The following is a 12,556-nucleotide window of genomic DNA, read 5'->3' as shown; positions in this document are numbered from 1 at the left end:
TGTTCAAAGGAGCACAGGTCTTTCTAATGCGGTCTGTCTCTTGTTTGAATTACAGCATCTGCATTTTCAGAACGATATCTTGGCTCTAAGACAGATTCCCGAGTATATACGGTAAAGTTTCAAAGCTTCTGCTACCTGATTGAAATCTTAAGACCAATATGTTCAGCTGAAGTAGACGTTAGTAAGAGGATGTTAACCACATGGATTTTCTGCTTCTTCTTCAGATGGCAAATTTAGCACACAGAGCAGGTCAGCTTCTGGATAAGCAGTACTTGATAATCCACCCGACTGCTGACGGTAACAGACATGTCTCATATCAGCACTACAGTGACGGGAAACATCAACTAATTGTTATTAGTATCTAATGCTGTTCTCCAATCTTCTCTTCTCTACCAACACTGCAGAAAAAGTGCACTTCCAGCACACGGCCAAATTTATCAACCATTTAATCAGCGAGAAGGCCAACTACACTCTACAGGTGAGCTGCAGTTTCTAAAACTACTGGTCCTGAATTCAATCTGATGAATTTATCTCTAAATGCACCATTTATTAACATGCTCTGTGCATTACGAAGAAGACTGATTTATTGGGAGGTGAGAAATTAACAGAAAAATTATTGTTTTGTTGTTTGAAAAAATATTACTGTTTTGTTATCTAGATGGACATTTTATCAATAGATTCTGATTTTTTACAAGCTTATTTTAAACAACACTCATGTGCCCATACTGTATACACACTGTACTTGTTCCTCCTGTTACATTATGTCCATAAAACCATTCAGATAGCTATCTTACAAACTCTCTTTTTCCTTGGTGAGTGGCAGTGGTGGGACTGTAACGCAAAAAAGGAATTGTACTAAAATCTTTCCAGTTTTGTGTAGATGTTAACATTTCTATTCTGCTTAGTACTTTAAAGAACTGTCCATGTTGGGTCAAAAGGTGCAAGTAGCAACATCAAATGGATTATGTAGTGAGACTAATCTACCACTTTCTGTTTGCAAGGTCAGAAATGACCTTTTCTAAAAACACAAGTTACAACTGTAAATGAATCCCATGCTCTGTATTAATCTACAGATCTACCCAGATGAGGGACACTTTCTACATAGTGAGGGGATGCAGCAGCACCTAAGCCAAACTCTGGTCAACTTCTTTGAGGAATGTTTCCGGGTGCCAGAGGTACTGACTGACGACCAGCAGGAAGAGGATGAGGACAACAGTTAAACCCACTCCTCTTGATCCAGATCCCCGGCCAGCTACAACAGCACAATATGCAACAGATCTTTCTAACCCAGTCAACAACACCTGCTGTCCACAATGCAGCACCTGCATGTGCAAACAGGATCTCGGCCCACATCCCCTCTCCTCACCGTGTGCTGGCTGCTGATGAGGAAACCAGTCAGAAAGACGTTGAATAAATCTGAGATGAGAACACTCATATCTCTATTACAATAAATGGACTAGTACTCCCTCTGGTGGACAGACAGAGGATCACCACAACACCCATTGAGCAATGAGTCTCCATTCCAAACTGGGCACATCAGTCTAACGCTTTGCAGCACAAAGTATCCCTGTGTGAAGATCAGTTTGTTATGTTGACATTTAACATTTGAAAGGCTGACAGTTTCTGATAACCTTCCATCCAGCTTACTGATTATTGTGTTGATGACTATGATTACTGCTACTTGTTTTTCAGAATTAATCTGTTCAGTGTCTTACAACAGTACTGTGTCTATGAGTGGATGTCTGGCTGCATCAGTCCTTAGTTGCTTTAACAGTCAAAGGCACAATGTTTAACTTGTGTTGTACTCCAAAAAAAGTGTCTATACAAAAAAAAAAAAAAAAAAAAAAAAAATGCTAGGAAATAATTCCCTCTGCATATTTCTGAATTGAACTCTAGTTCTTTTTGTCACTGTGCCTTACTGTGGGTGAAATGTTCATGTTAGGAGCCCACATGTCACTGAAAATGAGTAAATATGGATAGGCCTTGTCTGGACTGTGCATTTCGTTAAAAACAGAACATGATTCCATTTCTCCTCTAAGCCAGTTATTCGTGAGACAAATTGCAAACACAAGCTATGGTACATTTGATCTCACAACAGGGAAGGAAGTGAATACAAGGTAACTGTATGTCTGCTTCGAAGATGTTATTATACTGACAAAATGTAAAGAACATTTAGTTTACAAATGCAGTTCTCTATTTACCTTGCAAATTGGTGAGTTAATGCTGAAATTTTCATTATTTTGTGAATTTCTTTGACTTGTGTGTTAAATGGCTTGACTCTCTCCCTGTTAGTTAGTATTGTCAGTGGTTTCTAGTCAGCTGATGTACAAAGTGTAAATCTTCTATTGTTTAAGTCTTTATGTTGTATGTGCAACTTGTATATAAAGCATTTTGAAATGTACTTTTATTGGCTTTATTTTGCCTGTTTAGCAAACTATGTGACTGATGATTTACTTTACTTAGGCAGGGGTGCCATCTTCTGCACAGAAGAAGTAGTGCAGTACAACTGAGGGCTGAGCTTTTTTTTTTTTTTTCTTTTTCCAAGAAAGATATCATAAAGCATATAAGATAAGACTATGTAAACCTCTATCTAATTTCCTGATGGGCCTTTTTACAGCAGACATTTTGACTTGTAGGAACACCAAGACCCTGTAAGCAGCTAACTAGAATTTGAATATCATTTGTTTATATCTTAGCTTTACCTACTGCAACATCTCAAAATCAAAACCTTTTTTGAGAAAAAGACCTTAATGTTCGAATGCTCAAATACAACTAAATGTATAGCACTGAAATCTTTGACTGAAAATCATTATTTACCTTATGGACACGGAAGTGCAGTGGTTAGCAGTGTCACTTCAAAGCAAGAAAGTTCCAGGTTGAAGTCTGCGTCCAACCGGAAATCTCAACAGGTGTGATGCTCAGCCTCCTTCCACTATCTGAAGAACTACAAGATAAAGTAGAGTAGGGTAGTTGGTGAGTCTAAATGATCTGTAGGTGACAGCGTTTATAACTTTTTGTCAGCATGTAACAGACTACTGACCTGTACACAGTGTACTGAACCTCTCACTCAGTGTCCCCTCCTGCAACCCCCTAAGACTTCACAACATGTTCTTTGAAGTGTCTATAAAATGATTCACTGCTGTTTTGACACTAACAAACAGAAAACTACCCTTTAATGTGAAAACATATCTACAAGGTGATCTAAATTAGTTACAAATATAAGACACAGCAGCACATTAAACTGACCGATTCAACATTGTAAGACAATAAAACTCAAAATTCCAGGGCAGGTCAATGTTTCTTCAGTGTGAATAAATTTTACAATTAGGCCTTCAGTTCTTTCTTTGTTTCCATATATTGCTGCTGCTTTCCTACTTAACAGTAAAAAAATAAGAATAAAAAAAAAAAACAAACAAACAAAAAAAACATATATGGACATCTGCAAATGACAAAATTTATTTCCAGTGTTTCAGGAGTCTGCGCAAACCCCCCTAACAATCAGAGGAACACAGCATTAGTACAAATGGTCCAACTCAATGAAGAATTTCCTCCTGCAGGAACCTCTCTCCACAGAGAAGTACCAAACTGCCCACAACACGCACAAAGGCCACATGAGCATCATCATCATCATCACAATACTGTACTTATATCCTGCAATTTGATGGAAATGAAAAGTAAAGCAGCTAAAACATGGCATTTATATATACATTTAAGTTACTTATTTTACAATATTTAAAATTCAAGTTCTGTTAAAATAAAAATTAAAAAAAGAGAAATAGGAAAGGGAAAAAAAATGTATAAAACATGTTAAGACCAGAGTGGAATGCCTAAGGAATGGAAGCTCTGCATTTTGTTAGAACATAACCTATAGAATGCTCAGAACTGGGAGTCGAAAATAAAAATGTCATTTACAGTAACATCTTCATGTATCTCAACAAAGACACAATGGCACCCTTAACATTTCATTATGAGGCACTTCCTATTGTGAAGAAACATGATTTTTCTGATTGGGCTACCCATTTACCTTTTCTTCTTTTTATTTCTGTTTGCAATCGACTGCCGGTCCCTGACATTTGTGTGAACTATGAACACTAAAACACATCATCACATTTGCATCAGAAGTATGTTGTTCACTGCTCTTAAAACCACATATATGGGATGAATAAGAACTTGTTTCCATTTGTAGAGGTCCAGTGTTTTCTTGTTACCCTTGTACCTTTGGAAAGGCCCTTTGACAGCAGAGAGCTTGTAGGCAGTCCACACACAGGCTGTACCAAAAACACAATTCAAGTACACAGAAAAATATGGTTATATATACTTTAGGATGAAACAAGCATCTAAAGCTTTTAGTCAGTATGACAGCAAACATGTCTGTACATTCTTCATTTGGTTACTGAGAAACGCACTGACTTTGAACATAACTTTCTTTACACAAAAATAGTTCCTCTGCAATACTAAAAATCTGTACTTTTTCACTACTTCCTATTCGTTCTAAAAGTCAGTTCATCCTTAAAGCCACTTAACTAAACCTTTAAACAATCTCAACTCTGAATGTTCACACTTCCTTGTGCAGATTTCACAGGCTCATTGTTTTATGAGCAACAGGTCCTCAATGCAACAGGTCAACATAAAAGGGATTTGTATTAAAAAAAAAAAAGAAAAGAAAAAAGAAATTAAGGTATAAACATTTTGTTCCATGCCTTATACATGAGAAAGATCAACAACCCCTGTGTGCAGTAATTCTCCTCACAAGCACACACGGTGACACACACTCCAGACAATATTTGTACAACTTGCTCATTCACTAACATTGGTCACACAACAGACATTATACTGACCGACTCCCAAATACGTACACATCCCAGACAGAAAACATACAGTCACACACGTCCAACGCTTCTCAAAGGTACTGATAGAATCGTGAATGGACCACCTGCGAACTGCTAAGTTTATGTGGATGAGCGGTCGCTGAAAGGCTCAGATTTTTACTCTGGGGGACACCGTTCAACACCTCAGTTGGAAGAGGTGGGAGTTCAGATGAGGACGAGGCTCCGAGGTTTTGGGGGTTTCCCATGCACAGCAGCCCCTGCTGATCAGAGGAGTCGAGGCTGACCTCAGGATTGCTGGTGCGGTGGCGCTCGCGAGCAATCCAGTCTCCAATGGAGAAGTCCTGAGAGCTGCACTTCGGCTTTAGTCGGTCGACAGCTGAGAGCTCTGACCGCGAGCCTGAACCAATACCACCCTGCTGTGGCCAATCTCCCAAAACAGACAGCTCTGCAAAGTCCCTCTGACCACCCATGGTGTGTCTGCGTCTGATGTTCTTCTTCTTACTGCGGCCCTCTGGGGACCGGCTCCTCTGGCTGCCCACACCAAACATGTCATCCACAGACATTCGCAGTCGCACCTTCAGTCGGTCTGTGATCTTCAGCCTCCACGTAGGTTCTGCCTTATCCAGGTCACCACGAGATGACGAGCTGAGGCTGCCTGTAGAACGGCCTTTAACAGACCCCATAATATGTGGCAGTTTGTTGGAATCTTTGTCACTCCGGGCACCATCCAGTGAGGATTCGCTGTTGGTTTTCTGTTGAGCAGCTTTCTTTCTGGAAAGTGTATCACATTCAATGAGTCTGTGGGAGGAGAGAGGTTGCGACGCTTGCTGCAGTTCTCTTTGATTCACTCTCCCAACAGTAAACACAGACAAGTCGCTCTCGCTGTCTGTCTCCATTGGCCTTCCTTCACTAATGAGCTCACTTCTCTCATCATCTGCATCATCCCCACCCCTGCTTTCAGCCACAGACTGCACTTCAGGACTGAGGGCACTGAGCTCTGCTCCGGTCAGAAACGTCATGGAAGAGGTGGTGGAGTAGTCGGAGGTGATGGAGCAAACCTCAGCTCCCAGTCCATTGGGGCCTGCCTCTGGACCCAGAGTCACCATCTTGCCACGCCTCACTCTGGGCACTGAAGCCTGAGAGCTGGTGCTGTTCATCGTACCGAGGTCGGACACTGTATCATCATAGTTGTAGGGTGGGTCTGACAGAGACGACTGGTGTACCATTGGCATGCGGTAGCTGAGGTTAGGGGAATGGGAGGGCGAGGTATAGGGAGAGCCAGTATGAAGACTGGAGGAAATGTGTTCTGGAGGCAGGGAGGGAGATGGCTGCGATACCAGGCTACTGGAGAGAGACTCTTCCCTGTTGATTTTGTCACACTGCTCCTCTGAGCTGCCCCTGTGCTTCTCTTTAACACACTCTTTATCTGTCTCCCCCTCTTCCTCGGCCCCCCTGTCTGGGGACCACAGCGGCTGCTGCTGGCTCTCCTCCGGGAGCTCCTTCTTGGAGAACACAGCATCCAGGTCGTCGTCTGAACTGCTGGGGTGAGCTTTGTCCTTAGGCTTCTTGCGTTTGCGGCTGGCGAAGAAGGAGGAGCGCAGCATCTCTTTGCTACACTGATCCTTACCTGACCCCCACAAGCCCTGCTGATAAAGAAACATAGCATTAAGAATCTTCAAAACAAGACATAAGAATATACAAATATCAAAGCAAGGACAGAAAGATCTGTGTGAATCTAAATTAAGTAAAAGGCCATTACCTTTGATTTGGAGGAGTCACTACATGCCGAATCTGTTTTAAAGAGAAAAAAAGTCATTAGTAAATGTCTGTTACCTCTGTAGATACTGAAAACAGTCAACAAGGCAAAGAGAGGATTAAAAGTTTGTTCAGAGTGAAACTGACAGACATGATGAGCATAATGAGAGCAACTTGATGAAAGCAAATGACACGTTTTTAGCTCAGAAAGAGAGATACAGGAACAAGTAACCACACTAAGCAGTAAATGGAGAAGTGGCAAAAGCAGCAGAAGAGGCCTGAGATGAAGGATGAGAGGGAAGGAAGTGAAAACCTGGCAGTAAACCAAGACACAAAAAGCAGCTCATGCTCATGTATCGATGGAACGACGGCACATTACGAACAAACACGCCAATCACAGAGCATCGCATGTAGCCACCAACCAGCTGTAGGCATTTTTTCCCCAACTCAAAGACATCACAGAGGACAGGGAGTGATGAGTTTGCTGTGACGGAAAGGGGCCTGAGCTGAACAGATCAGTGGGTGTGTGTTGTCGATACAGCTGGAGCAGGCAAGCCTGAGTGTAACAGACAGACTGCGCCTACTTCACACTAGATAAACCCCTGTGGTCCCCTATAACATGTAGCCTATGACTCTGAACAACATAAAAGAAACCATGCTCACAAAATGTTTTCTCAAAGCCCAAAAACAAGAAAACACAAACTGCAGCTGACAAACAAATACACCAATAGCCCCTTTCAACCAAATAATTTCAGGACCTATGGAGCCACAGGAACTTAATTCAGAAAGTAAGCACTGAAGATGAGGGTAATGAGCCAGATTAAAATATCACATCAGTGTTAGAGATGCAGTTTTTACAAGAGGAAGAAACACTGGGTTATTGTGTTATTCTTTGTGGCACTAATGTTTAAAAACACGTAATAAATAGACAAGACACTCGCAGAGAGGAAAAAGAAACTTCTTCTTTCTGCACCCTCTCACTGCCTCTTTTTCAGCTTTCATCTTCCAGTATGACAAAGTGTCTGGTGCTTTTCCTGATATCCATCCATCATCCATCTATCTATCTTTCTAACTGCATTCACTACTTATTGTTTTAATGATGTTGGAGAGGAGTTGAGCAAGCAAAAAAAACTCACCCTGCTCATTTGAGGGATATAAAGTGCAATGCCTGGAGAATGGGCACTATGACTATGACACGAGGACTATGGCAAAATGATTTTAGTCTATTAGTCTAACAGGTAAGACTCCTGAAGTGCCCGAATTGGTTTCTGGGCTCTTGAAAAAGTTCCTGCAGCAGAAATGGGCTATTGATGATCTAATTTGGGTTCAAAATATGAGTATAGGACAGGGTTAGCTAAGTAGACTGTGAGGGACATGTTAGTGAATGATGTAGGTGTTGCATTATACATATAATATGTAACAGTCGGCGATGAGGAGATATGTGATAGTATATTTCACTGTAGTTGATAATGTGATGTTTTTTTAATGAAGATAAAGTTTTTGAAAAAAGGACATCACAAACATTAACTCAAACAAAAAGACACAAGAGGAGGCACCTGAAACTTAAAAACTACCTGCCACAGCAAAAACGATTAGATCACGGCCTGGGAACGTGGTTTTATGTGTGTCTGTGTGTAAACGCATGTGTGCTGGGGAACATCCAGCTCAGTCCCAAAACTACGACCCCCACCCTCAGACATCATAACAGATTATGCCACATGACCGGGAGAGAACCTGAGGTTGACCGTACCATGCTACTTGTCCTTGCGATCAGCTTAAGAGACAACAAGAGACAGCAAAAGGGCTTTCAGAGAAAGTACAGCAGCATCGCTCTGTATCCCCTCAATTTAGGGTATTGGTTTAAATATGAGACGTGCACACCACAGGAAGAATGACAAACATCGACTTCTCTTTCTTTCTTTTTTATCTTTTTTCCTCCTTTCGCCCAATTTTAAAAGAGCTGGGGGTTTCTGCAGACTAGGCAGCTACACTGGGCACAACACTCGTCCTTCTTCCTACAGTCCCAGCTGTCCATCACTGACAAAACAGAGTCCATCAGTGACATCATCGAGTGATAGACGCCGCCCACTTGGCCTGTGTCAAGATTGGGTAATGTGTGAGTGCTGGACAGGGATAAGGGAGAAAAACAACACACTACACACAAAAGGGCAAAGGTCAGAAGGGTTATAACTTCCATCATTTCTTTTTGTTAGATTTTCTTCGGGAAAGAACATGCCGGGTTTATGTGAGAGACGAGGAGGAGGGGAAGAAAAGAACTGAAAGAAAAGGAGTCGTCGTCTCAACACAGGTAAAGCACAGGGAGAAAAAAAATGACTAGAGCTGGAAAAAATAAAGAGTAAAGCAAAAAAATGAACAAAAATAAAAACAGGACAATTTTATATCTGGGCAAAAAAACAAAAACAAAACACAAACAAAACACTTATTCAAAAACAAATAATTTAAAAAAGGCTTGACATAATGCAAGGCCTTTTTCAACAATTTTCCAATGGTTCAGCAAAATACGTTAATTGAAAAATTACTGAAAAACCTTGCTTTAACAAACACAAATAAAACTTGGTTCGCTTGCATGTGCTCAAAGTATTTAAAATTAAAAGGCATCCTTTAAGCAACAACCAAGACACAGCTTACCATTAATGTTAAAACAAGCCTAAGTAACACATTTTTTTCAAATTATTGTTATATTAATGAAAAATTGTGTTGCTGCCTTATAAAAATATTTGCTGTGATGATACTAGAGTGCTGATTCCAAAGTGAAAAATCCCGGTGAGTTACCTGAGACTTCGCCCGGTGAAGGTGCGGTCCTTCCGATGTTGGAAAGCAGGTGGTCGATATTGGGCACAGGCTGAGACTGCACTGTGCTTTCCTGCTCAGCTGTGGTCTGGAGCCACACATGCAGGGAGTAACAGAGAGAGCACAAAGATGATAAGTGACTGAACACAACACATAAATGGGGAAAAACCACAATTAAGGTGTCCGTTGCATTAAAGCTGCATCCATTGATTAGCTAAAAAGATGAATTAAATAATTTAACTCTGTTATGGTCTACACTATCTCCTGAGGGAAATAGAGTATGTGGTTTTTTTAGCTGCTAAATGCTTCACTGTGCACTGAAATCAGCCATCTGCTGCAACTAGAAACAATACCAGTGAGAATGAAAAAAATAAACTGAAATAAAAATAATGAGCTAAAATATGGAGAACATAACTCATATAAACATATTGACTGGTGTAATCAGTGCTGCTATGAATATCTATATAAACACACAAAAACACATAAGAATAATAAAACAGAAGAACATAAATTGTCACATACAACAGGGTCCTCAACAGTATCATCAGTGAAGAACCAGTCATACTGCTGGATAAGGTTCTCAACTATCTTGCACTGGTCTGGCATGTGATTGACCATGTTGATCATGTTGTCCTCAGAGGTTCTGACCAGCGTAGGACCGAACACAATCGCCAGGTTACGAGGCTCCATCTGAACAGATATGATTAAGATAAATCAGATTTAATGAAATAATCCTCAAAAAGGACATTAGATTTTGTTGGAATTGGAGGGTGTTACATACTGATACTAAACACTCACTGGTCCAGTGAACTGTCATACCTTATTCTTTTCACAGTTGTCAGAAACCCTCTTGAGATGAGCACAGAGGAATTTCAGAGTTTCATAATGATGATCAGGTAATTCATGGATCTGCAAGAATTGACAGTAATGCACAGTGTTTCTAATAATGATGTGTATAATAGATTGTAGTGCTATTTAAGTAAATGTTTCTCAGATTCTTACTTACCAGTCTTTTGAGCTCCTTTAACCTCTCCACTGAGTCTTCTGTTCTGTTGGCTTCAATAAAATCAGCATACTTTTCTGTTGAACAGAAAAGCTTTTAATCAAAACCTTCTCGAAAATAAGAATACTATAGTGCTTCTGGGAATTTTACTGTAATAATTCTTACCATTTGTAAACAGAGGTTCAGGAAGTTTTCGGAAGAACGACTTCAGTAAACTACTGATGACATTAAGGTCCCGCCATTTCTGCAGACAATTTAAAGGTTAAGACATTATGTTAAAGCAGTCCTTCCAGCACTAATCAGTCACTACTTAGAGATGTCAGGAGAGAGGAACACTGTACTGTGCAAGAGTAACTGTCAATCACTCACATCTTCCTGGATGTCAATGTCAGTCATGCCTTTGCTGTTGAGCTCCTCCTGCATGCTGGAGATGGCAGCATTGTTCCCTGGGACTCTATAGATTCCTGTGTACTCCAGCCCTCGCTCCTCCACCACTTTACAGCATATCTCCACGATCAGAGGAACAAACTGCACACACACCAGGAAAGACATTAGAAATGACAAATCAAAATGTGAAGCAGGAGGTTACATCTTCTGAATGCTGAAATAAACACAGCATTTTGCTCAGAAACATAAACAAAGACTGGTACTCACCCTATTAGCCTGTGCAGGTGGACAGTCATCAAGCCGTACCCCGAATGTGACCCCAGCTGAAGTCTTTTTTTCAAAGGGCTTCCTCATGATTCCTGCAATACCCATTTTCCAATTTCTGTCCCTTGGAGGACTAGAATCATCTGACACGGTACACAGAAATATTTAGGTTAATTTAAAGTCTGAGGCTAGAAATGCCCTCTAACCAAACTAGATGGCATAGCTCACCATGTAGAACTAGTGTCTTTACCTTTCAGTGCCCTCCGCTCCTCTCCTGTTTTTGGAGAATGGGGGCTGTGGATCTTTGCATCTGTTTTACCTCCCAGGAAGGCTTGTTTGATGCTGAGGGACTGACGGGTAGTTTTGGGGGAGGGTTCGGACCGACTGCTGGGAGCACTGATCCAGATGAAAAGTTTGAAAAGGAAAACACAAATATTAACATTACACTGGCATATAATTAAAAGTGATAGATATGTGGTTAGGTACTGTGGATGTGCTGGAGGGGGCAATATAGAGCCCAGCATACCTCATCATGTTGTATTCCTTGATCTTTCGACTGATCAAGTCTTGGCTTGTTACAGCACCATTCTGTAAAGATAAACACAGTTTGGAAATCCCAAAGCATTTGAAAAAGTTTACGAAACTAAGTTTCATCAAAATACAATTCAGTTCAACAGATTTTAAATAATGATTAAACAACTGCTAATTACTTGGCATTGCTTGTAAATCCAACAAAATCAACATCCCCAATACCAGGGATAATTAAAGACAAATCCTTAAAACATCAATTACAAATGCAAAAATGCAATGTAAAAATGTTTACTATGGGGCAATCAGGAAGTAGTCACTCATTATACAGACTGGCTGACTAACAAAGTGGGGCCCAGCCCAAAGATAAACAGTAGACAAATTGTAGAAAAGGCCAGTAACTGTGACACCAGTTTTACTTCTGCATCATGTGACCAAGCTATCTTCTAAAGCTTAGAGGGCACATAAAAGTGTCAACCAATATGTTCAAAGTGGACACACCTACTTGTATTGCCACACAGCAGCATAACTGACAGAAAGGCCAGATGTAAGGAAGTCTGAAGTGTGATTACAGTATACTCTCACACAAATTAAACTGCTAATTACTAATTATGAAATTTCAAAAGCATGAACAAAATCACACAAATGCAGAAAATTCTGATTCACATAAAATATATTATCAATGGGATAAACAGATCCTAACAGGAGTGTTTATTTAAATATGCGACAGCCTGATTAGTTTAATGTTTTGATTAGTGGTCACAATGGTGTGTACGGAAAATGGGGATTCTCAACACCTGTGTCATGCTGTACACAAAAGTTTTACTACTTTTCTTGAACATTTTTATTGTTACTTAATCATGTGCAGTGAGCTATGAATTCTTGCCAAAAGGTGTTGGTTTTTTTTCTCCTCACGCCCAAAGAAGTGCCACCAGTTTTTTCTTTGTTCCGTCTGGATAGAACAAGATTCCTACGACAC

At 40.5% G+C, this 12,556-nt stretch overlaps 2 protein-coding genes across 6 annotated transcripts in view; one reads left to right on the top strand and one right to left on the bottom strand.

The window, feature by feature from the left end:
- Nucleotides 1-1,845, top strand: part of LOC113133802 (dipeptidyl aminopeptidase-like protein 6) — a 59,635-nt gene extending 57,790 nt beyond the window's left edge. For both annotated transcript variants that reach the window (XM_026312711.1, XM_026312712.1), the window contains exons 23-26: nt 56-111; nt 225-297; nt 405-478; nt 1,074-1,845. In XM_026312711.1, the coding sequence (XP_026168496.1) occupies nt 56-111; nt 225-297; nt 405-478; nt 1,074-1,220 (350 nt within the window). In that variant the 3' untranslated portion in view covers nt 1,221-1,845. The remainder of the gene's footprint in view (nt 1-55; nt 112-224; nt 298-404; nt 479-1,073) is intronic.
- A 1,589-nt stretch (nt 1,846-3,434) lies between these two features.
- Nucleotides 3,435-12,556, bottom strand: part of arhgap21b (Rho GTPase activating protein 21b) — a 32,732-nt gene continuing 23,610 nt past the window's right edge. For 2 of the 4 annotated variants that reach the window (XM_026312706.2, XM_026312709.2), the window contains exons 14-24: nt 11,576-11,637; nt 11,300-11,445; nt 11,053-11,192; nt 10,768-10,926; nt 10,564-10,642; nt 10,402-10,475; nt 10,215-10,304; nt 9,918-10,085; nt 9,378-9,483; nt 6,589-6,620; nt 3,435-6,475 (exon numbers count right to left, since the gene is read on the bottom strand). In XM_026312706.2, coding sequence (XP_026168491.1) covers nt 4,901-6,475; nt 6,589-6,620; nt 9,378-9,483; nt 9,918-10,085; nt 10,215-10,304; nt 10,402-10,475; nt 10,564-10,642; nt 10,768-10,926; nt 11,053-11,192; nt 11,300-11,445; nt 11,576-11,637 — 2,631 coding nt within the window. In that variant the 3' untranslated portion in view covers nt 3,435-4,900. The remainder of the gene's footprint in view (nt 6,476-6,588; nt 6,621-9,377; nt 9,484-9,917; nt 10,086-10,214; nt 10,305-10,401; nt 10,476-10,563; nt 10,643-10,767; nt 10,927-11,052; nt 11,193-11,299; nt 11,446-11,575; nt 11,638-12,556) is intronic. The other 2 variants (XM_026312707.2, XM_026312710.2) reach the window with 1 other exon arrangement.

The sequence above is a fragment of the Mastacembelus armatus genome, chromosome 17 (assembly GCF_900324485.2).
Source record: "Mastacembelus armatus chromosome 17, fMasArm1.2, whole genome shotgun sequence".
Lineage (NCBI taxonomy): Eukaryota > Metazoa > Chordata > Actinopteri > Synbranchiformes > Mastacembelidae > Mastacembelus > Mastacembelus armatus.
Note: the sequence above shows the minus strand (reverse complement) of the source record. Positions and strands in the feature narration are given on the sequence as shown.